General features: G+C 45.3%; 2 protein-coding genes across 5 annotated transcripts in view; both read left to right on the top strand.

The window, feature by feature from the left end:
• The window catches only part of LOC137630895 (rRNA methyltransferase 2, mitochondrial-like), a 75,195-nt gene extending 53,376 nt beyond the window's left edge, over positions 1–21,819 (top strand). For 2 of the 3 annotated variants that reach the window (XM_068362432.1, XM_068362431.1), the window contains exons 3-6: positions 9,131–9,270; positions 17,074–17,213; positions 18,151–18,291; positions 21,420–21,819. In XM_068362432.1, the coding sequence (XP_068218533.1) occupies positions 9,131–9,270; positions 17,074–17,213; positions 18,151–18,291; positions 21,420–21,566 (568 nt within the window). In that variant the 3' untranslated portion in view covers positions 21,567–21,819. The remainder of the gene's footprint in view (positions 1–9,130; positions 9,271–17,073; positions 17,214–18,150; positions 18,292–21,419) is intronic. The other variant, XM_068362430.1, reaches the window with a different exon arrangement.
• LOC137631246 (Golgi to ER traffic protein 4 homolog) overlaps positions 1–26,971 on the top strand; it is a 445,029-nt gene that overhangs the window by 230,576 nt on the left and 187,482 nt on the right. The gene's annotated exons all lie outside the window — the stretch shown is intronic.

Below are 26,971 nucleotides of genomic sequence, written 5' to 3'. Positions count from 1 at the left end.
GCCACCTGCGCATGCTGCTCGCCATCGCTCGCCCCTGCACGATCGCCCTCCTGCGCATGCTGCTCGTCATCGCTCGCCCCTGAACGATCGCCCTCCTGCGGATGCTGATCACCATCGCACCCCATCACGCGATCATTCACCTGCGCATGCTGCTCGCAATCGCTTACCATTACGCGGTCATTCACCTGCGCATGCTGCTCACCATCGCACGCCAGTGCGTCGACATACCACATCGCGCCATCGCCAACTTGAGCGACTGCACTCACCAGCTCGTCATCGATCGCCTGTGGATCTACTTCGCCAGCGATCTTCCTCACCTACGCGGCAGCGCGTTCCCTCGCCGTCGCGCCAACGCTTGCGTTCGTCGCCTCGGACACGTGTTCATTTACCTGCCCACCCTCGTGCCCACTCGCCTGCGCGCCCGCGCGACCGCTCGCCTGCGCGCCCGCGCGACCACTCGCCTGTGCGCCCGCGCGATCATCCACCTGCGCGCCCTCGCGCCTGCGCGACCATTCGCCCTCGCGCGACCATCGTTCGCGGAGAATTCCACAGCCGGTGGTAGCAGCAGGAACGCGTGCTCCTAGACGGCACTCGGGATCACCTCCATCCAAACACAGGTTGGTAGTGCAGGACGAAGAGAGGTTAGTACAGCATTTTTCCCCACCTTCTTTTCAGGCAGGTACCGTCGTGTCCACCCCGAAGGATCGCCCGATCCCTTTAGCGAGGATTTCGGACTCTGTGTCCTTGGAGCAGCAGACTTGGTTTGGTCCGCTGGCACGGGCGTTAGTGAGGGTTATGAAACCAGCACTCGCCGGCCAGGGTAACAAACCAACGGCTGTCTCTCCTACGCTGAAGAGAAAGAGAGGAGTGGACTTCGTGGTGACTTCCCCCAGGGCGAAGTTGGTTCCCAAGAGGTCGGTCGCGAAGGTCCCTTCTCCTGCACGAGTACTCTCTCCTTCTCCCGTGGACGAGGCCTTTCCGTCCTCAGGTGAGTCCAGTGGGGCGGTAGTCTTCCCCTCGGCACCAGGGGGGGAGACTTCGCTTCAGGCAGGAGAATCGTCTCGTGAGGAAGGGGCCCCTCGAACCTCGTTGTTGGGATCCTGTATCCCTCCCAGGAGGGAATCCAAGGATTCCAAGACCGTCCCTAAATCCTCTGCAAGGATTTGTCAGGAACCCACGACTACCCAGGGGAATGTCCACGTATCACCCCAGGAAGAGATTCCTGGGGCAGGAGACTTAGCTGCCAGCCCGCAGGGAGGAGAACAGCAAGAATCCGAACATGCCTTCTGGCAGGTCCTAAGCCTGATAAGGCAACTTAACAGGCTTATGGATCCAGTCATCGCCCCCCGTGAAGGCAAAGACACGATTCTGGATGAAGTGTTTGACGTTCGGAAGGCCCCTAAGACCAGTGCAGCTCTGCCCTGGTCTCGGGGGCTGAAGAGTGCCAGGGCTAGGGCCAACGCTCAGCTCGCACTTCTTGCCTCCTCCAGTCGTTCCACTGCCGGGAACAAGCTCATCCCTCCTCCTCGCCTTCAGCAGAGGAGGTATTTCGAGATCCTGGGTGAGCACAACCTCGCTCTTCCTCTCCATCACTCTGTGGAGGAGCTGACGAAGGGAGTTCCCCTTGAGAAACTCTCTGCCCGGCAGGTGTCGTTCTCGGCGGCAGAGATCCTTAACCACGAGAAGGTCGCTAAGTGTGCCATGCAGGCCACTTCGTGGCTGGACTTCTGGCTAGGATCTCTGGGCATCCTATTGCGATCGGAGGACTTGTCCAAGGAGACCAATAGGAAGGCCCTAGAGACCTTCTTGCTCTCGGGCACCCGCTCCATCGAGTTTTTGGCGCACCAGGTTACCACCCTGTGGGCCAACTCGGTGTTGAAGCGTCGCGATGCTGTGTCCGAGAGATTCCATCCGAAGGTCCCCGCCGTAGATGTGTGTAGGCTCCGACATGCTTCCCTTCTGGGGGAGAGCCTGTTTGAGCCTCAAGACATGGAGCGAACGGCTGAGAGGTGGAGGAAATCCAGCACGGACTCCCTCCTCCACAGGGCCCTTACAACTCGGCCCTATAAGCCTGCAGCCCCGCCACAACAGCAGCAACAGCCTCGTAAGGCTCCCAAACAGGCACCGGCAGCTAAGAGAGTGGTGTCTAAGCCCCAGCCCTTTCCAGCCAAGGTCAAGAGGGGCGGTAAGTCCTCCAGGGGAGGCAAGACTCCTAGGGGTGGCGGCCGCGGCCGCAAGCCCTAGGGGTGGCTGTCCACCTGTGGGGGGATGCCTTCAGCGTTGCGTCCGCAGGTAGCAGCAACACGGGGCCGATGCTTGGACGGTCTCAGTGATCGGCCAAGGTTATCGCGTCCCGTTCACGACATCTCAACCTCCCCTAACAGCGAATCCAGTGTCGTTGAGCTCCTATGCCACGGGATCGGCAAAGGGGCTGGCCCTTCCGGCCGAAGTCGAGACCATGCTCGAGAAGGGTGCTCTCCAGGAGGTCGTGGACGGCTCCCCAGGCTTCTTCAGTCGACTCTTTCTTGTAAAGAAGGCTACTGGAGGCTGGAGACCCATCATCGATCTCTCAGCTCTGAACAGGTTTGTCAAACAAACCCGGTTCAGCATGGAGAAAGCAGACACGGTCAGACTTGCGGTGAGACCACAAGACTTCATGTGTACACTGGATCTAAAGGACGCGTACTTCCAGATCCCAATCCATCCGTCTTCCAGGAAGTACCTGAGATTCTGCCTAGACAACAAGATCTACCAGTTCAAGGTGCTGTGTTTCGGTCTCTCCACAGCTCCTCAGGTGTTCACCAGAGTGTTCACCCTGATTTCATCTTGGGCGCACAGGAACGGCATTCGTCTCCTTCGTTACCTGGACGATTGGCTGATCCTAGCCGACTCGGAGTCGACCCTTCTTCGGCACTGAGACAGGCTTCTGGATCTTTGCCAGGATCTGGGGATCGTGGTAAACCTCGAGAAGTCCTCTCTGCAGCCGTCCCAACGACTGGTTTATCTAGGCATGCTAATAGACACCAATCTCCACAAAGCCTTTCCATCAGACGACCGGATAGCAAGGCTGAGGAGGGTGGCGGAACCTTTCCTCAGGCGAAAAGAACTCCCCGCCCAATCGTGGTTGCGTCTCTTAGGCCACCTATCCTCCCTGGCCCGTCTGGTTCCAAACAGCCGCCTCAGGATGAGATCCCTTCAATGGCGGCTCAAGTCCCGGTGGAATCAAGGATCCGATTCCCCGGACATTCTGATCCCAATGGGGTCTCTGGAACAGACGGACTTGCGGTGGTGGCTGGCCGACGAGAACCTGCGGAAGGGAGTGAGTCTTCTCGTCCTCCCCCCGGAATTGACTCTGTTTTCGGACGCGTCAAAAGAAGGGTGGGGGGCGCACGTTCTGAACCAGAGGGCCTCAGGCCTTTGGTCAGAATCAGAAAAGTGCCTACACATCAACCTGCTAGAATTGAAGGCCGTCTTTCTGGCTCTTCAGCAGTTCCAACGGTCCCTGGCGGGTCACTCCGTGGTGGTGATGAGCGAGAACACCACGGTAGTGGCTTATATCAACAAGCAGGGAGGCACTTTTTCGCAACAGCTATCCCATCTTGCAGTAGAGACTCTGAGGTGGACCGAAACCCACTCGATAACACTATCAGCTCGCTTCATTCCTGGCAAGAGGAATGTGCTCGCCGACAGTCTGAGCAGGGCTTCGCAGATAGTGAGTACCGAGTGGTCTTTGGATCCTCAGATAGCCAACAAAGTCCTGACTTTGTGGGGTTCCCCGACTGTGGACTTGTTCGCGACAGCCTTGAACTTCAAGCTGCCCCTGTACTGCTCACCAGTCCCGGACCCCAAGGCACTCTGGCAAGATGCTTTCCAGCAACGGTGGGACAACATCGACGTGTACGCCTTCCCACCATTCTGTCTGATGAGAAGGGTGCTCAACAGGACCAGACTATCGGTCAACTGTTCCATGACTCTAGTAACTCCGCTATGGCATCACGCGGAATGGTTTCCGGACCTTCTGCAACTCCTGACGGAACTCCCAAGGGAGCTTCCTCCACGACACGAGCTTCTCAGACAACCCCACTCCGGCGTCCCTCACAGGGCCGTAGCCTCGCTTCAGCTTCACGCCTGGAGACTATCCAGCGTCTCCTCGCGAAGAGAGGCTTTTCGCAACAGGTTGCGGAGAAAATGTCTCGGCACGTGCGAAGGTCCTCCGAGGGAGTCTACCAAGCAAAGTGGAGAGTCTTTTGTGGTTGGTGTCGTGGAAGGGGTATCTCTCCACTCGATGCCACTATTCCAGCAATAGCGGACTTCCTCGTGTATCTGCGAGAAGAAATGCGCCTTTCTGTCTCGGCAGTGAAAGGCTATCGCTCAGCCTTAAGCTTGCCTTCAGATTGAAGGGCGTGGATATTTCTTCATCGCTAGAACTCTCTTTACTCATACGTAGCTATGAGCTTACCTGCCCCCAGTCGGAACTGAGACCCCCTCCTTGGAACGTGGTTCGAGTCCTCAGGTCTCTTAAGAGACCTCCCTTCGAGCCATTACGCCAGGCCTCCGATCGCCACCTGTCTTGGAAGACGGCTTTCCTACTCGCCTTGGCTTCGGCCAAGCGAGTTAGTGAACTTCATGGTCTCTCGTACGACATCGCCCATTCAAGGGGATGGGGGGAGGTAACGTTCAGGTTCGTCCCTGAGTTTGTGGCCAAGACTCAGAATCCTGGAGTGCCGGATCCTCGGTTCGACTCTTTCAGGATCGCGAGTCTCCGTTCTGTAACAAACGACCCAGATCAGCTGCTACTATGTCCAGTGAGGTGTCTGAGGCACTACTTGAAGAGAACGGCTGCAGTCCGTCCTCATGTGCGAGCTTTGTTTGTGAGCACAGGCAGGACAAAGAGGAGGGTCACCAGGAACACCATCTCAGCTTGGATTCGAAGGGTTATCTACCATGCCCTGAATACTGACCCTCCTCCGTCACGTCGCCCTCGGGCCCACGATGTCAGGGGTATTGCTACATCCCTGGCCTTCAAGAGAAACTTCTCTGTGACGCAGGTACTTCAAGCTGGGGTCTGGAAGCGTCAAACAACCTTCACAGCCCACTACCTGCAAGACGTGACCCACAGGAGCCTCGATACGTTTTCTATCGGCCCTGTGGTGGCTGCACAACAGCTGGTCTAACCTCAGGCTCCTTTTTGGACAAGTAGCAGTAGGTTGAGGGCGTTGTTACCCGGTCTTAGTCTGCGTGAATGAAAGAGTATGTCTGACCCTTACTTCTTTCTTCATTCTCCCCTCTCTTGGGGAAGCAGCATCCTGGTCCTCGCATAGCTGACCTCGACCTCTGCAGGTAACCCATGCTTCTTTGTGCTCCTAGTATTAAGCTTAATACTGTTGCGTCTCCCATACCCTGACGAGGTGGTATGGGGAACGTCCTATCCTAGAATTCCTATCTGAAGGTCTCAAGGTCAACTTCATAGGACGAGTCACACTCTCCTCCTCACACTGCTTATGTAGGCCACTCGTTCCTAGCGATGCTAGAAACTTGTGAGGTACAGGGGCTCCCTCTCTCTAGTGCTGCTCACTGAGGGATCGAGCCCCCGGGCAAGCCGAAGTCAGTAAGGCTGGGGACTTTCCACCCTTCCTAAGGGGTAAGTCACCCTTTGTAAATAGCGTGGTTTGTATTTCGGTTACGGAACAAATGACAAATTCGAAGATAATTTGTATTTTTCCTAACCATACAAACCTTAGCTATTTACACATATGTGCCCGCCATCCCTGACCCCCAAGTCAAGTCCTACCTCTAAGTGAAGTGAAGCAAGTCACCGGTGTGTGGAGGGGGGAGGGGTAGCAAGCTACCCTTCCCCACCCCCCGCTAACTAGCGCGGGGGTAATTAACCCTCGTTAAAACTATTGGCTCGTCATTTCAGCTGCGCTAAAAGTAAACCCTTTGTAAATAGCTAAGGTTTGTATGGTTAGGAAAAATACAAATTATCTTCGAATTTGTCATTTTTTGTCTTTTTATACTATTTTCTCATTAGGAAAAATTTCTTGCTATTGTGTTTCTTTGGGAAAGTATCTTGTGCTTTAGTATTGTTCACCATTTGACTGTGCAGAAGTGATTCTCTTACTTCAATAAGATGATTTGTTGATAATCATTTTAGCATACCTTACCATTCACTAACATTTCAAGTAAGATTCACTCTTACCTCAATAAGTTGATTTGTTGATAAGCAGTATCTTGTACTGTAGTACTGTTCACCATTTGACTGTGCAGAAGTGATTCTCTTACTTCAACAAGATGATTTGTTGATAATCATTTTAGCATACCTAACCACCCACTAACCTTTCAGGTGATATCTGCACGAAGTGTAAAGTACTGTATGTACACTTTACCTCAAATAGCTATACAGTATTCACATGCACATACAAATCCATTATTGAATCTTACGCCATTTTTTCCTACACATGCCAAATCTCGTCCTTTAATAGGAATACAGTATGCTGTCAGTGAAGCTGAATACGACTATTAAAACTTTAAGGAAGTGGTGGTAGTTACTGCTGGGTGGCAGGGAGGTGTTGCCCACCCGTCAGGCCACTCAACCCTCACTTTGTTTTCAGCTGCTGCATAGTACAGATGTACTTTCGGTGTCCTCAACTGGCAATTTTAACCTTTTGTTTTTGTATTTTAGATAATTATGTTAGCAGATCATTGTTGGCAAAGGATATTTAGAAGGAAAGACAAGATTTCCAATAGTTTTCGATAACTAGCTTGTGACAGTTTTCCATGCAAACCTGCTGATATCCACATTCTTGTTCCTGTTAGATAGTATTACTATTTGTGTGACATGGTTACGATGTCAGTGTATTCCTAAGGAGGTCGGCAATCCTTAGACATTAATGTGCACCATCATAGGAAGGTTTTACGCCTGCTGAGTGTGAAGCAGAAGGTCATTGCCATTCATCTTCCTTCAATGTTCTCCCATTCCCAGAAGGCTGCTAAGGACATACAGTATCACCTGTTTGTGGTGTCTTTTCATGGAGTTACCATCACCTTTTCCCTGTTGGAGCATCTTCATCGGCCTGAACAACACTTCAATTTCCTTTTTCTCTTCTGCCTCACATTCATCTCTTCACACTACCAGTCAGGATTGAAGGGCTCCTTTCTTCTTTTCCCTCTATGGTCGAACAAATCCGAAGAGCGATCGATGGGAGTTCCGTACGCATCACTTCAACCATTTTTCTCCCAAGGAGAAACAGTGCTGCTCCAAGAGTCTCCTTGACTTCTTTCACCGAAGATGAAAGAAAAGACGATATCTTAATATTGAGGACTCTTGTGTATGTGCTCCTGTACCTGTTCGCAATAGCTTTTGAGTGCTCTCCTGTACTAGCACATTCTCCTACAGGAGAACACCCTCATTAGTTCTCACTACCTCCTCCTGAAAGTGCACCATCACCTTGTAGTAAGGGTAGACTTCAGTTTTACATTTGCCAGTGCATCCTAGGCCTACTTGAAGACTTCACTAGATCCCCTCGTGCTGAATCCCCTCAAATACGTTCTGGGAGCATACCATATGCTAGATCTCCATGCGCTAGTTCTCAAAGAGCAGCAACCCTATGCATGGGCCAGATCCCTACACACTCACACTATTCTTTATGGGATCTTACCATGCTTCAAGACCAACCTACAAGGAAGGCATCAAGAAAGGCTGATCAATGGAAGTCACATACGTGTGACTCCTACCGTTTTCCTCCCCATGGGAGAGACAGCGTGGTGCTGAGTATACATATTGGTATGCATTAAAGGTGCTCACATACCTGCTGCTGGTGCTCTTCTGTCATGAGAATTATTATGCGCACTGTCGGTAGAAATATAAGGCCCTGCCCTTCTTCCCCTTCCTGGACAATTTCTTTCTAATTTTTGGGAGGGAGACAAGCAGTGCGTGCCAAGAATTCTCTTCTCGAACAAGCATTGGGACTCGCCTCTTTCGTACCAGTATGTTCTCACCTTGTTCACAAGGTGATAGGGTAAGTACAAGGAATTGTTCCCATACTAACAAACATTCCGTTATTTATTTGGATTATCTTTCGGCGAAGCTGGAAGGTAGCCACTAGACTTAAAGTGCGAGGTGGCAACCCTGCCTAACCACTTGAGCGGGTAGGTTGGGGGTGGCTGGGGGGTATCCAGTCACCTCTATATATACACTCACAGCTTTGAGGTACGTCACTTTTTCTTTTGACTCAGTAGAGATCGGACATGTCCTCTGTCTCCCTAGACTGTCATTGGACTTTTTGGTATTTTACTTTTCAGGTGTGCGTGTTTTCTCTTCGATCGCCTTCATGCGAACCTGTCCAGGGCGCGAGATGTCCAATCAACATAGCTTCATATCTCCGATGATCTCCCCCCGCATACACAAGGGAAAAGTATTACATACCAAGATCGTGCCATTCTCTTTTCTCTCAGGCCACGTGACATTCTTGAGACACTTCGGTAATGTCATCGCTCTAGATCATCCAGCATTCAGAGACCGATACATGACGTGAAAGGTTCCTCTTGAAGGCTATGGTGGGAATATTTAAGAACAGTAACAACATTAGAATAAATATTTCCTATATAAACTATACTTTATCAAAACAAGAGGAAGAGAAATACAATAGAATAGGGTGCCCGACTTAAATCCATAAATTGATCAATCTTTGTACTTTTTGTCAAAGGCTTACATGCCAAAAGCAGGATGAATGTACATTTGACCTCAGGCACCAAGCCTGACCTATGATGAGTTCAGTGGCAGTCTTTTGATGCTCATATGAGTATTGTATAAGAAGACATTGGCCTTCACTCAACGTGAAGTTTGCTTTCTATCCAACTAGAAGGGTACATTCTAAGAATGGGATTAGAACTATATTTGGTGTTATTTAATTGCGAGTAAAAATCAATAATATTGCTTTATGAAATTCCAGGACCATGCCACAAATAATCAAACTTGCAAATAGCAAGCTCAGGATGATTAAGTTAGACTGTACTGTAAGTATCAAACACTTCCACAAACTATCACTTTCTCTAACTTTTTATGCAGATACTTTTCTCTCATTTTTTTTTATTTTTGTGCTTGACTAAATGTCTTATTTGTATCTGACAGAGCTCGAAGTGCCTTCAAGTTGATAGAAATTGATGATCGTCACAAAATCCTTCATCACGGCCAGGTAGTAGTTGAATGTGGAGCCGCTCCAGGTGCCTGGACTCAGGTGGCTGTCTCCAGAGTTAACAGCTTACCAAAAGGTATGGATAATATATGAACGCCTAAATAAAACCAAGATTTTTATGAATAGTACTTACCTGGCAGTTATATATATACAGTATAGCTGAGTCTCCGACTCCGGCAGAATTTAATCGAAAATCGCGGCAACAGCCTTGTGGTGGTTGTGTGGTTAGATGGTTAACAACCCTTACAGGGTGGTACCTGGAATCATTTCCGTTTTCTGTTCCTCAGATTATCTCTGCCGGCCGGATCGACAACATCGTTGGTCCGCCATTTAGAGTTTATTCGGATTTCTTTCCCTTCATCGCTTTTTTGGACTTCGTTTTTGGTGAAGTACACTGTGTTGGGATTTGGCAATCGTGTTTATTTTTTGTCTTTTTTCCTTTCTTATCATGAGTGAAAAAATTCATATTCGTATATGTGCGAATGATATCTGCAAGGTGAGGTTACCGAAAGTGTCGGTTGACCCTCACACTATCTGTATGGGTTTCAGGGGGTTTGAATGTGCTCTAGATAATAGGTGCAAGGAATGCGAGGGTTTAAATGATGATAATTGGTTAGCTATGAAGCGCTATGTGCGCAAACTTGAAGTTGATAGAGCTAGGAGAGCTAAATCAAAGTCAAAGTCTGCTAGTGAGCCTAGCTTAGATTTATCTATTGACCCTTTAATTGTAACCTCTTTGGAAGTCCTTCCTTCCCCGAATGAAGTAACTCCTGCCCCTTCTACAGGATCTGTGCCTACGGATGACCCTGGGTATGCTAAATTAGCTGCTGAATTAGAGGCCATTAAAGCACAATTGGAGGCCTTTAAAGGTAAGGGTGTAAGTGAAATTAGTGCTTGTGAAAGTGCAGTGGAGGTGGCGGCTGATCGAATCTGTCATACCCCTAGGTCTAGACCTCTACCAAGCTCCCAGGACCAAGGGAGAAGGTACGTCGAAAGCCGAAAGGGGGTGAGAGGTGCTTATCCTCGGTCAGTCGTCGCCTCAGACAGTCCTGTTGCGACCTCCCAGGCTGCTCTTGACCGCTGTAGGAAAGGCGTGTCGGATATGTTTGTGTCTTCACCTGATCCTTCTCCCAGACGTAATTGGCGTTACGAATCAAGACGAATGAAGAGAGGGTGGAACCGGGATGTGCAGTCTCGCTCTCCCTCTCTCGGTTCGAGTAGCCGAGATCCTGATCCTTCGGAAGACGATTTTGATGTTGTTCCTGTTAAGAGGGCGAAACAGAGTCCTTAGCCCAGTTAATCCTGCTAAACTCCCTGCTTCTTCTGCCAGCGCTCCCAGTCAAACCGTACGACAACTGCCTCCTTCGGAACCGCGAGAACCAGTGGAGGTTGCTAAAGCTTTCATGGTTGTTATGCAGGAACAACTTACATCGTTAGTTCAAGCTTTCAGCCACCCTCCTTCACAGTCCGTCAGACGTAAGGACGTCTCTTTACCTGTTAAGAGATCATCTTCTAAGAGAGAACTTAGTATCTCTCCCAAGAAACCTCTGCGCACTTCGTCGGCCGTACGGCAACGCACACCCTCTTCATCGGCACGCTGCCAGGAATTTACTTCCCCCCGCTCTCGGCGCCAGGACGATACTGCCTCTCGTTCTCGGCGCCAGGACGATTCCGTTTCTCGTTCGAAACGCCAGGACGTTACCGCCTCGTTTCTTAGGAAACAGGACGAATGCAGTCTGCATTTTCAAGACAAAGGCAGCCTGCATTTTCAGGACGATTCCGTTTCTCGTCATCATGACGATTCCGTTTCTCGTCATCATGACGATACCGCTTCTCGTCATCGTGACAATACCGCTTCTCGTCATCGTGATGATACCGCTTCTCGTCATCGTGATGATACCGCTTCTCGCCGACAGGATGTTAGCAGCGCTCGGCGCCAGGATTCAAACAGCTCTTGGTGCCAGACTGCTTGCAGCCCAACTCTTCAAGATGTTATCCTTGAGCAGGACCTCGAAGATATTTCGGAAGAGGAAGGAAAACCTGCCGACTCTACTAGTGATTATAAGGTTCTTTCTCGCTCTCTTTTGGAACTTTATGGGGAGGAATTTCAACCTTCGGCCCCTCGTTCTTCTCAGTCTCAATTTACCAGGAAGAAAGCTACAAAGTCTTCGGCCTTCATCAAAATGAAACTTTCAATTTCGGCCAGGAAAGCTCTCGCTAAGGTGGATGATTTGATGAAGGAACGGAGACAAGCTGTCAAGACCACTTTTTCTTTTCCACCATCTCGGCTCGCTTCCAAGTCCGGTATGTGGTATGAGACAGGGGAACCTTTGGGGTTAGGAGTGCCTGCCTCCTCCCAAGGTGACTTCTCTGCTCTTGTGGACTCGACAAGAAGGCATGCTTTAAACTCTGCCAAGGCGATGTGGTCCATGTCGGAGCTTGATCACCTCGTCAAGGGAATTTTCAGGGTTTTCGAGGTTTTCAGCTTCCTGGACTGGTCTCTCGGGACTCTGACCAGGAAGTCTGAACTCCTGGAGGACACGAAGGACCTGACGAGTATCATGTCCTGCATGTACAAAGCTCTAAGGGATGGGGCGAATGAATTGGCTTCCCTTTTCTCAGCAGGGGTCTTAAAGAAGAGGGCCCTTTTGTGCTCCTTCACCTCTAGATCTGTGACTGTTGCCCAGAAGTCGGAGCTGCTTTACGCCCCTTTTTCACGTCATCTCTTTCCTGAAGCTCTGGTCAGAGATATCTCCCTTTCTCTGGCACAGAAGGCTACTCAGGACCTTTTGTCTCGGTCTGCTAGGAAAACCTTACCTGTTGCTCCTGCTCCTGCTCCTCTGAAGAAGGAAGAGAAGAAGTTTCAACAGCCTTTTCAGGGCAGGACCTCCTCGAGAGCGGATTTTAGGGGGAGAAGACAAGAGTCAGGGCCAAAGACCAGCAGAGGTGCGTTTAGGCCCCGATCCAAAAAATGAGATGGAAGTCCTCCAGACATCAGTAGGGGCAAGACTGTCTCGTTTTTGGCAGTCTTGGAAAAGGAGAGGGGCGGACACCTGGTCCCTCTCGGTCGTCAAGGAAGGTTACAAGATCCCCTTTTTAAAGAAACCACCTCTCTCAGACACTCCCCTAGCCTTAGTGGCTCAGTACACCGACGCGGGGAAACGAGAGGCTCTTCTGGAGCTAGTTGACCAGATGTTGGTCAAGGGAGCAATAGAGCCGGTTCAAGACCTCGCCTCCCCAGGCTTTTACAATCGCCTGTTTCTGGTTCCCAAGAACTCGGGTGGATGGAGACCAGTCCTAGATGTCAGCTCTCTGAACGCCTTCGTGGAGAAAACAAAGTTCTCCATGGAGACGACTCAGTCAGTGCTGGCTGCAGTTCGTCCAGGCGACTGGATGGTATCTCTCGACCTGCAGGACGCTTATTTTCACGTCCCCATTCATCCGTCTTCAAGGAGATATCTGAGATTTGTGTTCCAGGGCAAGTGCTTCCAATTCAGGGCACTTTGCTTCAGTCTCAGCACAGCTCCCCAAGTTTTCACCTGACTAATGGTGAATGTGGCAGGCTGGTTATACCAGGAGGGGATAAGGGTATCCTTCTATCTAGACGACTGGCTGATCCGATCACAGTCGAAAGAAAAATGTCTGGAGGACCTAATGAAGACGTATACGATGATTCAGGACCTGGGACTCATCGTCAACTGGGGGAAGTCTCAGACCGAGCCGAATCAGACTATTCTCTATTTGGGGATAGTTCTGAATTCAGTTCTTTTTCGGGCTTCTCCCTCCCAGGAGAGGCAGACCAGGTGCCTAGACAAAGTCAAAGAATTTTTAAGGAAGCAGGAATGCTCAGCGAAGGAGTGGATGAGTCTGCTGGGAACTCTATCCTCCCTGGAGCAGTTTGTCCCGTTGGGGAGACTGCACCTAAGGCCTCTGCAACACTTCCTCGCAAAGGTTTGGAACAGAAAGATCCAGGAGGACTCTTTTTCTTTCCCCATACCGACAAAGATCAAGGATCTTTGGATGTGGTGGCTGGACCCAGCTCTGTTGGGAAAAGGGATCTCCTTGTTCAAGAAGAACCCCGACTTAGTGTTATTCTCAGACGCGTCCGAGTCAGGCTGGGGAGCAACACTAGGGAGCAAAGAGGTCTCAGGTATTTGGGAAGGGAGTCAGATCAGTTGGCATATCAACAGGAAGGAATTGATGGCCATTTTGTTAGGGCTCAAGGCCTTCAAAACCTCGGTGTCAGGAAAGTCTGTGGAAATCAATTCAGACAACACCACAGCTCTTGCGTACATAAGGAAGCAAGGGGGAACTCACTCCCTCTCTCTGTTCACAACTGCGAGAGAGCTTCTCCTTTGGGCGAACGAGAACGAAACTCAGCTGTTGACAAGGTTTGTTCAAGGGCAGAGAAACATCAGGGCAGACATGCTCAGCAGGAGGGGACAAGTCCTTCCCACAGAGTGGACTCTCAACCCGCATGTCTGTCGGAGCCTCTGGAAGTTGTGGGGCAGACCTGTAATAGACCTTTTCGCCTTCAGTCTGAACAAGAGGATCCCCAACTAATGCTCCCTAGTCCCGGACGAGGAAGCTGTTGCAGTGGACGCCTTCTTGATGGATTGGACAGGGCTGGACATGTATGCCTTTCCCCCGTTCAAGATCATCAATCTGGTTGTCAGAAAATTCGCTCTCCTCGATTCGGGACGAATGATCCTAGTGGCTCCATTCTGGCCTGCGAGGGAATGGTTCACCGAAGTGGTAGGCTTGCTGATGGACGTTCCAAGAAGACTCCCGGCAAGTCCAGATCTTCTCAGACAACCCCACTTCGAGAGATTTCATCAAAACCCCCTCGCTCTCAATCTGACTGCCTTCAGACTGTCGAGAAGCTCATTAGATCTCGAGGCTTTTCGGCACAAGCGGCGAAAGCTATTGCCAGAGCAAGGAGGATCTCTTCACAAAGAGTCTACCAGTCAAAGTGGGAGACCTTTAGAGCTTGGTGCAAGAGGCACAAGGTTTCCTCGTCCTCTACCTCTCTAAGCCAGATTGCAGACTTTCTTTTGTACCACAGGCAGGATGCTAAGCTGGCTGTATCTACCATTAAAGGATACAGGAGCATGCTCTCAACCGTCTTTAGGCATAGAGGCTTAGAGTTATCTCAGAATAGGGACTTGCAGGACCTCATTAGGTCTTTTGAGACGACGAAGCAGGTACAGTTAAGACCCCCTTCTTGGAACCTGGATGTGGTGTTTAAGTTTTTGTGCTCCAAGAAGTTTGAGCTTATCTCGCAAGCCTCTCTTCGAGATGTGACTAAGAAAACCCTCTTCCTTTTGACTCTAGCGACTGCCAGAAGGATCAGCGATGTCCAGGCAATCGAGAAGCGTGTAGGCTTCAACCAAAATGGAGCGGTTTGTGCCTTAAGGTTCGACTTTCTCGCCAAGAACGAGAACCCTTCAAAACCCTGGCCCAGGACTTTTGAAGTCCCTAACCTCACAAATCTAGTGGGTCAGGAACAGGAAAGCCTCCTCTGCTCGGTTAGGGCTCTCAAGGCTTATTTGGCCCACACTAAGAACGTGAGGGGTGCATCCAACTCCTTATGGTGTTCGGTGAAGGATCCTCAAAAACCCCTGTCAAAGAACGCTTTGTCCTTTTTCCTGAGGGAAACTATTAGGGAAGCCCACCTCTTTTGTGAGGAAGAAAACTTCGCCCTGTTGAAAGTACGGGCTCACGAAGTAAGAGCCATTGCTACCTCACTGGCATACCGGAAAAGGATCTAGGACAACTGCCCCCGAGACAACTGCCCCCAGGACAGTTGCCCCCCGACAACTGCCCCCAGGACAATTGCCCCCGTAGGACTACTGTCCCCCGGAAAATTGCCCCCCATATTGCCATTTACGTAATTACTTTTTAGTAACAATTTACGAAGATATTCTTCCTAATTACATATTCGGTCATTGAACAAATAATTGTATCTATTTCCTAAATTTATTACCATTTATGTTGTTATTTCCTAATTAGGTAATCGGTCGTACGATTTATAGTTTATTTTCGAAAGCTATCGCCAATTGGCTAATTCTGTATAGTCAAACAAATGTTTACAAAAAAAAAAAAATAAAGTAAGAAGTACTATGTGTCTAATCGGTCGTACGAGTTATAGTTTATTTTCGAAAGCTATCGCCAATTGGCTAATTCTGTATAGTCAAACAGATGTTTACAAAAAAACACTATCAGGATTCTAGCATGCAAATAGCAAACATTGTGCTAGAATTTAAGAACCACGATGTATTGGAATTTTTGAGATACATAGCCCACAATTTAAAATTCTAGTATTTAAATCCCGTTTCAATATTTCTGCAACCCATCTATGTACAAATTTTAGTATATAATGTTATCTTTTTAAAACATGTATTTTTTAAATCATGTATTTTTTATTAACAATAACAAAACATTAGTTTTAATAGTTATTATGTATTTTTATTTTTTACACCATTGTCCAGTGGTTTTACAAGGGCAATTGTCCCGGGGGCAGTTTTCCTACGGGGGCAGTTGTCTTACGGGGGCAGTTGTCCCGGGGGCAGATGTCAGGGGGCAGTTGTCTGAGGGGCAGTTGTCTGGGGGGCAGTTGTCCTGATACCACCGGAAAAATATGTCAGTTAGGCAGATCATGGACGCAACGTTCTGGAGGAGCAACTCTGTCTTCGCTTCTCATTACCTCAGAGAGGTAAGAGTGGACTATGACAAGTGTTATACCTTGGGCCCATACGTAGCTGCGGCTTCTGTATTAGGCAAAGGAGTTACTACCCCCACTCAACCTTAGTTTGTGTACATGTATATAAGTTTGTGTTTTTTATGGTTGTCTGAGGTCCTCGTCTTGTGGTACGGTTCCCTCAGTCCAGATAGATAGCTTATATCTATTTCTGCAAGGTTAGATGGTTAGTTTTAGTAAGGTTGCAAGTTCTTTTTTACTATATGGGGCGAAGGTAGTTTCTGAAGTCTAGTCAAGTTGTTGGTCCTACCCCTTTGACAGACTCAATTGAGTTGTTTGCAGCGTAGCAGGTCTACTCCTGGCTGAACACTTCTAAGGGAAAGCGACTCTAGAGGCAGTTACCTTTGAAGTCAGCTACCTTAGCAGGTAAGGAATCAAGGTGTTTTTTCTCCTACAACTCTTTTGTTGTTTCCCCAACTATGTTTTTTCTGTCTGTTTCCCTCCTCCAAATGTGTGAATCAGCTATATATATATATAACTGCCAGGTAAGTACTATTCATAAAAATGGAGTTTTTATGATAAAACAAAGTTTTATGAATACTTACCTGGCAGTTATATATATATTTCAAAGCCCACCCACCTCCCCTCAGGAGACAGGTCGGGCAAAGATAATCTAAGGAACAGAAAACGGGAACGATTCCAGGTACCACCCTGTAAGGGTTGTTAACCATCTAACCACACAACCACCACAAGGCGGTTGCCGCGATTTTCGATTAAATTCTGCCGGAGTCGGAGACTCGGCTATATATATATAACTGCCAGGTAAGTATTCATAAAACTTTGTTTTATCATAAAAACTCCATATTAATTTGAATTCTACTCCCCTTTTCAATTGATTGAGTTAACCTAATAAAAAATGTTGCTGTGTGAATGATTTAGAATACAGTGCTGTTGAAATTGTCATGTTTATTGTAATTTTTTTCCTGTATGTGCATGATAAACTTTGTCATATATCATTTGGCATTTTTATGTCATTTTAATTAGTGGCTTTTGAGATAAAAATGGTTGCATCTTTAAATCTTTAATACTTACACATGTCATCAATTGGTGTTTGGATATTTCTGTAACTCTCCCTTATTCCAGGAAGTTGGTGCTAAAATATCTTGTTTCTCTTTTCAGTTGATCACAAACAAGGACTAGTTGTTGGTGTTGATCTTTTGAGCATTCATCCACTACCTGGAGCTATATTTTTATGTGGAAAAAACTTTACACACCCTAAGACACAGCAAGAAATACTAGGAATTCTTGATGGCAAGAAGGTAGGCAGATAGTTTTTTTCATTCTACATATAATCAGGTAATAATTGTCTTTTCATCAAATATATCTCTTAGTTTGCCCTTAATGCTTACCTTGTTCTAACTTATGTGCACTTCAATAAATTATCGTCAAACTAGTTACATCTGTCTGTTTATCAGTGTGAACTCAGCTTCTTGGTACTCTATCAATGAAGGTCCGACTTGCTCATTGTCTTCCTTTTGTCCATCTTTCTATTTGTCTTGCTTACCATAATATCACAACCTCTACAGGGTAAAAGGGTTCAGCTAAACTTGATAGGAAGGTAGACATTCATGCCTAGATGTATATGAAAGACTTCTATTAGTTGGGCCTGTATGTATAAATGCTCTTTGCTTTTCTTTGGTTATTAGTTCATCTGTCATGCTTATTTTATTATCATGTAGGAATTTATGAGATAAAGATTTTGTACACAACCTTTGGACTATAACACTTCTAAGATGTACAGTATACTACGTTAAAATGCCCTTTCAGATAACACCAAGGTTGGAGATCTTGTGCATTTTACCATTACTAAGAAAAATCTGCCATCATGCATCTAGTTAGGAAAAAATTGTAGCCAAGATATTTAATTTTGCCAGAACAATTATGGTGTCTTTAACATACCACCAGCCAAAGTGGTCATAAAATATGAATTACTTTAAACATTTGTTATGTTGTTATTATTCAGGATTATGAGAAGTCTGTTCCCAACAATTTTCCACTAGATAATTTCTATGTATTTATCTCCCTAGTAATTTTGCTGTTAGTGTGTTTTGTTTATTTTATATTACATATTATAACTTCTATGATGATAAAGTAGCTCATTGTGATCACTAGATAGTATTTTTAGACATGATTTGCCTGAAGGCTTTCTTTTCTCTTTGGTTGAGAGGGAGAAAAAGTAACATATCTTCATTTCAGGTTAACGTAGTGCTCTCCGACATGGCGCCTAACGCAACTGGTACGCGATCAATGGACCATGAAAATATAATAGATCTAGCATATTCAGCATTGAATTTCGCAGTACAGCATTCTGCTTTAAATGCATCTTTCTTGTGTAAGGTAAGTAAAAAAATGTCTTTACTACTATACAAGACTTGTGCAGTATTATTTTCTTCCCATTTTTAATTTACTTTGCTTCCATTGACACTGTTCTCAAATCATGGGTAGGTTACCTTTTAAGATGGACTTTGTATTTTTTGTGTGTGTGTGTTATTGGCCTGTGGAAGACTTTTAAACAATAGCTATCTTCCACACCTAAATGGCTACGTAGCAGTCATTTACATAATTTTCTTATGAATTCCTTAGTACATTGGCATATCTAATTCCAGGTCATTGGCTAAAAGCATTAGTTTTGTTTTTATGCAGCTCTTGCTGAATAACAATGGAATTAGAACAAATATTTCATCATTTTTCCTTTATGGTTTTATACATGAAATAAGTTCTATCTTTTTCTTCCGGCATCTTAACACTACATCTTTCTTCCTTTTTGCCATATACTATACTAGCTTCCCACCGTACTCTGGCCATAAATATCATTTTATAGTCGCACACTTTCAAAATCTCTATTTTCCTTGACATTGCTCATGCTCTGCCTACCTTATGCATCAATTATAAATCTTTTTCTCTCTATCAGTGGGATATTTTTATTTATAAGGATGTTTCTTTCTCCTCCCATTTCCTTAAATCTTGCTTCACACATCAGTATCCCCATGGTAACAGAAATGGTCTGCTTTTTTATGACCATCATGTATCTGAAGTACTTGGGGTCTGTTGTTGTAGCAAAGGTGGAATGGAAGCAGATGTACATCAGTGAGTGAATGTAGGATGCAAAGTGTTGGGGGCAGTTAAGAGAGTAGTAATAAATAGAGAGTTGGGCATAAATGTAAAGAGAGTTCTGTATGAGAAAGTGATTGTACCAACTGTGATGTATGGATCGGAGTTGTTGGGAATGAAAGTGACGGAGAGACAGAAATTGAATGTGTTTGAGATGAAGTGTCTAAGGATTATGGCTGGTTTATCTCGAGTAGATAAGGTTAGGAACGAAGTAGTGAGAGTGAGAATGGGTGTAAGAAATGAGTTGGCAGCTAGAGTGGATATGAATGTGTTGAGGTGGTTTGGCCATGTTGAGAGAATGGTAAATGGCTGTCTGCTAAAGAAGGTGATGAATGCAAGGTTTGATGGGAGAAGTATAAAAGGAAGGCCAAGGTTTGGGTGGATGGATGGATGGAGTGAAGGAAGCTCTGGGTAATAGGAGGATAGATATGAGAGAGGCAAGAGAGCGTGCTAGAAATAGGAATGAATGGCGAGCGATTGTGACGCAGTTCCGGTAGGCCCTGCTGCTTCCTCCGGTGCCTTGGATGACCGTGGAGGTAGCAGCAGTAGGGGATTCAGCGTTATGAAGCTTCATCTGTGGTGGATAACGGGGGAGGTTGGGCTGTGGCACCCTAGCAGTTCCAGCCGAACTGGTTCCTCATATTCTGGTGTTAAGACTAGAGGCTCTCATGGTCCTCCCCTTCTACTCTCTTATAGCTTCTTTGATTACAGTGATACCTCAGAGATCGAACATAATGCATTCCAAAAAGGTGTTTGAACACCAAATTGTTCAAATACTGAATCAATTTTCATAATAAGAATTAATAGAAATAAATTCATTTGTTCCTCACCCAAGACTGCTCCTATTATGAGCTAGTTTTGCACAAAAGTTTATATTTAATTACAGTGCAGTACATAAAAGCATACCAAAAACAAGAAAAAGTTATAATTATAGAATAAATGAACATCAAACTAAATAGGTTTTAGTGTTGCTTGGAAGGGTACCCCTCCATATAAACATTGGGTAACTGCCCTTCTGGGTTTTTTTCTTTTCTTTGCCTTTTTTTACGGCACTAACAGGGGGATGAAGTAAGGATTATTTCCTCCTTTTTAAGATGTTTCTTTAGTAAATTGATGCACTATTATTATAAAGAGTGCCGCCCTGCTGGAAACTGCCTTATCTGGATTATATTTTTCTACAAAATCATTCATATATAGAGGCAAGTGTTCTTAAAAGCCAGTTATACATTGTTTTCAATATCCTGCACTGAAGCATGTTACTGTTGTAACGTAAAAGTCTTTCTGGTATAAAAGTATGGCAGTAGTTGTTTCCATTCAAGTGCTAATATGTTAACAAAAGGATTAACTGATGATGGATGTACCTGTCATTTATTTTGGCTTGAAGTAATTACATTGTTTTGAAGTATGGGTTAATCTTATTTATCAATAACTCTCAGGACTTTCTATTTCTGGGATGGATGGCATGTCCCCTCCCTTTTGGATCATTATAAAACCAAAATAAGTAAAATTTGTTGTCTTGACCTTTCAGTGTTAATACACATAAAAAGAGCAAGGTTTGTTCCTTCTATTTGGTAACTATTTATTTTAATAAAGATCTTCACACTTCTCAAAAGGTGTGAAATCAGTTTCTGTCCTGTTTATGTTTTTGAAGTATGTACTGTACTGTATAAGATTTTGTCTTATACCAATATATTTCAAGTGCCTTCCAAGAATGTAGGATATTACAAGTAGATAATCATGAACTTTATGCCTATCATATGAATAGGCATGTTTTGTGGGCATTTGTATTTGATCCATTAACTTTGTTAAAGTTCTGATAAACATTAAAGTTTTGATAAAGATTAAATGATTAGTTTTAAGAACTTTGTCTTCTTTGAGAAAGGGGTTTAAGGGGTTATAATAGTCATATACTTTTTATTTCATATAATTAATGACTAATTATTTGTTAATCAGTTCTGATATCTGATTAATAGCAGAGTTTATGAATTGGTTCAGATAATTCTTCAGACCGCTGTAGAACTTTACTTATCGTGGTTATTGGATGATGAATTTATGACATTAACATAAAGGGCTGTGGTGGATTCCATTAGGTATATTTTAGGCATCTTTATTAACTTGAAAGATGTAGGCATTTAATTCTCCTCACTTAACAGATGAGTTGGAAAATTCATCTGAATTTTACCTTTGTTTCTGTACTTTTTAATGACTTTAGTCAGTTTTCCCCTTTACTGTCTGTTTTGTTATGACTTGGGATTAAGTTATTCTTATTATAATTTTAGTTTTTGGTGGGGTTTGCGGTGGTGAGGCACTTCTCTGTCATCACCTTAATATAACATCAATAATTCTTCTTGCAGGTGTGGGATGGAAGTCGAGACATGAAGCTTAAAAGTGATATGGAGAAATACTATAGTACTGTCAAGATTATTAAGCCAAATGCTAGCCGTAAAGATTCCTCTGAAAAATTTTTATTGGGTAAAAATTTTCTGGGGACTGGTAGATAATCATAGTTTTGATTATATATATTTTTGTTTTAATAGTTTTAAAGTTCTGAGGATTTTAACTTATTTTCAGTGTAATTTATGCATAGTTGTGTAAATATGTGCATATATATTGCTCTGTATTCTTTAATTAATCTTCATTTTAGTAAATTTCCTTCATAAGCTTATTTTATTACACTTCAATTTAAATATTTATAGAATTATAAAATAGAAGATTTAAAAATTTTTGGGATCCTAGTTAAGAAAATTAAATTATTTGGAATTTAAAGTTAGTCTTATTTCTCATTATGCAACATAAAGTATATCTTCTTCCCTTTTATTTTTTGGTAATCTTTCAATAATTTTTAATGATGAAATTTCCCCAAATATGGTAGCTAGAAAATTGAGCTACCTAAAATAATTCAGGAAAAATCTGTAATATAGATTACTACATTACCATTTATTTCAGCGAGAGTATAGTATCACATTTCTGTGTGAGGGGATGGTGCTTAAAATCTTCAGTACCAAACGAACTTTGTACAACCGCTTAATGTGCAGAGCTCCATCCAAGTGAGAATTGTTCATTGTTCAGCCACTCACTGGGACAATTAGGCAACTTGGCAGTGTCCTTTTACACTTTGCAATGCACTTGCAGAGCCTCTCAAAACAAAGAAAATATGAAGGTATGAAAAAAATTTAAAGTATTAATTTTTAGAACTCGTACCAAAAATTCAGCGATTTATTTTGCTCTGAAACTCCTCTACCGTACTATTACAGCTCTATCATCAAGAAACTAATCATGCAGAACATTGTATTTTGCTATAAATAGGCTTTAACTAGCGGATCCTTTGGTTCATATGATGGATATCAAGATGTGGGGTTAGATTACATCAGCTACATGTGCTCAGCTCCGTACCAAACGAAGTGCTGTTGACTGAACCTGCAAACACTTCTACTTCTGGCCCGAAGAAGTTGTCTTAATCCAAGAACAATCTGCCGGAGTTTAGTGTGATTCTGACCAATTTCTTCGCGCGTAAGCTATGTACCAGGGACAAACCTATTCATGGGAAGGTGTATCGATACACAGTACAGGTGCTCAACCCGCCTTCTGGATGTTTGTGGAGCACCTCAAGATCTCCCTCTAAGATGACTTCAACTCCAAAGAGAGTGAAGTTCAATCGTGGTCAGACAGGAACCTATGATTGGTCTCCTCGCTCATACGATCGATAACACCTTCCTTGCGCAAGTGTGAAGATGATATATAGGTCTCCTTGTGATTCCTTTGTCATTATCTCCATGACCATTCTCCATGCTCTTCGTTCCCACGCAATAGAATCGTCACACTTGATTTTTGTGTTACTGTATTGTACCTTTCAAGTAACCAGGGAACTAGTTAACCTGCCACCTGTTCCATCCCATCACTTCCAGTCCACCCACCAAGATCTTTCCATGTGCCAAGATCCACACACCAAGACCGTTCTAAGTGATGAGATCTTCCTGTGCTCGAGACCAGTCTACAATACGAGACTGTCTTAAGTGCCTAGATCTTATCACATACCAAGACTTCCCAACACTTTTGACGTCAGGGAATTGGATCGAGACTTTTCAGGACTGTTCTCAGCACTCATAATACAACATCGCATAGGCGTGATCGATGGCAAGGCTCCTCTCCATCCAATAACAGACACTGGCGGGTAACTGTGGCTTGGTGTCACGCTCTCCTGTCCACTCTACAGAGGCTAAAAGCACACAGTGCTTCACTGCCTGAGGGCATGAGAACAAGGAGCAATTTTGAAAGGGAGTCAGATCATCAATTTGTGACCACTTCATCCTCTTCAGGGTATCGTCCCAGTTCCCGAGTACTCTAAGGAAAAGACAGATTGTATTGAGGTACACATCAAGACCCCCTCATGAGGAGATCTGATCATCAATCTATCATCATTTTATCCTCCACAGGGTATTGTCTTGGTGCACAAGTACTCTAAAGGGAAGGAAGATTTTACTGAGGCACATGCCTTGTGATAGGGAAGAAGTCCCAGGATATTGTCAACCGGACACCAGACTCTAATGCAATACTGTACTGGCAGTACAGAGTTGACATTTGTCCTTATCCTTGCACTCATTCGTGACTACAATGAACTCAGGGAGGACGCTATGGGTTCTGTAAAGGGAGGGATGACGTCCGTTGATCGGCACCCTTCAAGGGTCTCATCCCGTCCTTAAGTTGCCATAGCCAGATTTTGCTCCGGGGGCCTTGGATGTGATTAATTCCCAAATCTTTATTCCAAGGAATTCCTTTCATTCCAGTCAACCGAACAATATTCTGCCTCCCACTCTCTTGACAAAAATTATTCTATGTTTCAGAGGATGCAGACCTGGCTCCTCTGCCCATGCTCCAAGCTTGGCTGAGCTGACGGCATTAACCATGAGGGAGAGACTAGCATGAGATCACCTGCTTCCCTGACCAACCTCTAACAACCTATTGGATCGACCATTAGTCAGGTGCAGTCACCTAGAGACTCAAAAGTACACCAACTAGATGGCTATAACCTTATTGGCATATCAGTCAGCAAAGTAGTGGACAGAGTCCCTAAAGAGGAAGGATGCTGTCGGCCCCCACTTTGCCAGGTAGGAGGGGCAAGAGAAGGTGCTATCCCAGAGAAATACCCCAGTGCTGGAGACTGCAGCCTTTTCCAACAGAACATGGATATTACGATGGAGAAGTGGAAAGACAACCCATGACTCCCTTATCCATTAAGTAGTTACATCTAAGGGTCCAGGCCTTCCAAAGGTAGCAGTAGTGAGATCTTCAAACCTGACCACCTTGAAGAAGACTATGGCTACCAACCAGAGCCTTATCTGCACCTCCAACCTCTTCCTCTTCGAAGAAAGGATTAGATGGCATTCCACTCTTTTATCCACAGCCTGACCAATACAGGAAGGGTAGTAAAAGTAAGATCAGGATTCTGAAGTCTGCATTCTTCTCTACCAGCTAACGTTAGTTCATGGATACCCATCAAGCCATTGGTGAACATGGCAGAGAGCTGGGTAGTGAAATCACTTAAATATAAGTAACTTGTACTTTCCTTTCACTTGCACACTGTTAGTTTCACACCTACCCATAAAATGCTGAGAGGAGGAGGAAAAGAACAAGCTTAAAATTTCTCCAAGATGGCTCTCTGTGCTTCTACAGTCGATTCTTTCTGGTGAAGTAGTCAACTGGGGGCTGGAAACTGATCAGCAACCTCTCTCCGTAGAACAATTTTATTTTGCAAACACCACTCAAGATGGAGATGATGAGCACCATGCGGTTTGCCAACAGAAAAGAAGACTTCTGCTATCCGTGGGCCTGAAGGATGCGTACTTACTTCCAAAAATCCATCCATCGATCTTACAGAAAGTACTGTACCTCTGATTCATCTTTGGCACAGTAACGTACCCCTCCAAATCCCAGTGCTGCTAACTATCTTATCGCTCCCAAGTGTTCACATGAATGTTTACACTTATCTCTACTAGGGCCTTAGCATCATACATAAATATACCAAGGCACTTCCCCAATTTTGGGGGGTAGCCGACATCAAACAAATGAAACAAAAAAGGGGACCTCTCATCTCTATGTTCCTCCCACCCTGACAGGGGACTCAACTGAGTTCGGCTGGTACTGCTAGGGTGCCACAGCCCATCCTCCCCCGTTATCCACCACAGATGAAGCTTTATAAAGCTGAATCCCCTACTGCTGCTACATCCGCGGTCATCTAAGGCACCGAAGGAAGCAGCAGGGCCTACCGGAACTGCGTCACAATCGCTCGCCATTCATTCCTATTTCTAGCACGCTCTCTTGCCTCTCTCACCCAGAGCTTTCTTCACTCCATCCATCCACCCAAACCTTGGCCTTCCTCTTGTACTTCTTCCATCAACTCTTGCATTCATCACCTTCTTTAGCACCTGTCTCTCCGTCACTTTCATTCCCCACAACTCTGATCCATACAACACAGTTGGTACAATCACTTTCTCATATAGAACTCTTTACATTCATGCCCAACACTCTATTTTTTACTACTCCCTTAACTGCCCCCAACACTTTGCACCCTTCATTCACCATCTGACGTACATCTGCTTCCACTCCTCCAATTGTTGCAACAACAGACCCCGAGTACTTAAACTGATCCACCTCCTCAAGTAACTCTCCATTCAACATGACATTCAACCTTGCACCACCTTCCCTTCTCGTACATCTCATAACCTTACTCTTACCCACATTAACTCTCAACTTCCTTCTCTCACACACCCTTCCAAATTCTGTCACTAATCGGCCAAGCTTCTCTTCCGGGTCTGCAACCAGTACAGTATCATCCGCAAACAACAATTGATTTACCTCCCATTCATGGTCATTCTCGTCTACCAGTTTTAGTCCTCGTCCAAGCACTAGAGCATTCACCTCTCTCACCACTCCATCAACACACAAGTTAAACAACCACGGCAACATCACACATCCCTGTCTCAGCCCCACTCTCACCGAAAACCAATCGCTCACTTCATTTCCTATCCTAACACATGCTTTACTACCTTTGTAGAAACTTTTCATTGCTTTCAACAACCTTCTACCAACTCCATATAACCTCATCACATTCCACATTACTTCCCTATCAACTCTATCATACGCTTTCTCCAGATCCATAAACGCAACATACACCTCCTTACCTTTTGCTAAATATTTCTCGCATATCTGCCTAACTAAAAATCTGATTCATACAACCCCTACCTCTTCTAAAACCACCCTGTACTTCTAAGCATACAGGATTTGAAATATCTTCATTTGCTGATCCTGTTCTGCAGGAAGCAGTTGCTCATGGATTGAGGAATACTTCTTTCCTTTTGCCACATTCTGGGGTTGTGATCATTCTGCGTAAGTCCAGTTTCAACCCCATGTAGAGGATGGATACCTGGGCATCTGGATAGACATGGTAGCAGCGAGAGTCTTCCCATCGGATGATCATATCAGCAGACTCGGGGAGGCAGCACAACCATTCCTGCATAATGTCATCTGGGACACCTTTCATTGATTGAGAAGCTCATCCCAGCAGTTGCTACAATGGTGTCTGAAGCATCACTGATCAACATCGAGTGAATTTCCTTACCATTGGGTTCCAGTGGAATAAGTACAGGACGATCTGGCCTAGGGGTTCAACAACAAAAACTTCCCTAGGGGAGTTCCACTCAATCCCTAACTTTAGAAATGCTGCTGTTCAGACTCGTCCAAAGAGTGTTGCACACACCCGACAACTAGACCATCTCGGAGATATTGTCCAGAGAAGAAGGCATCTGTATATCATCGTTGGAATTTTGATGTGTGGAAATAGGGAAAAAGGTAAATTATTGTATGATATGTAGAGAAGAAAATGTGTTCATGGGTAACACATGAAACGATT

This window comes from Palaemon carinicauda, chromosome 39 (assembly GCF_036898095.1).
Source record: "Palaemon carinicauda isolate YSFRI2023 chromosome 39, ASM3689809v2, whole genome shotgun sequence".
Lineage (NCBI taxonomy): Eukaryota > Metazoa > Arthropoda > Malacostraca > Decapoda > Palaemonidae > Palaemon > Palaemon carinicauda.
Note: the sequence above shows the minus strand (reverse complement) of the source record. Positions and strands in the feature narration are given on the sequence as shown.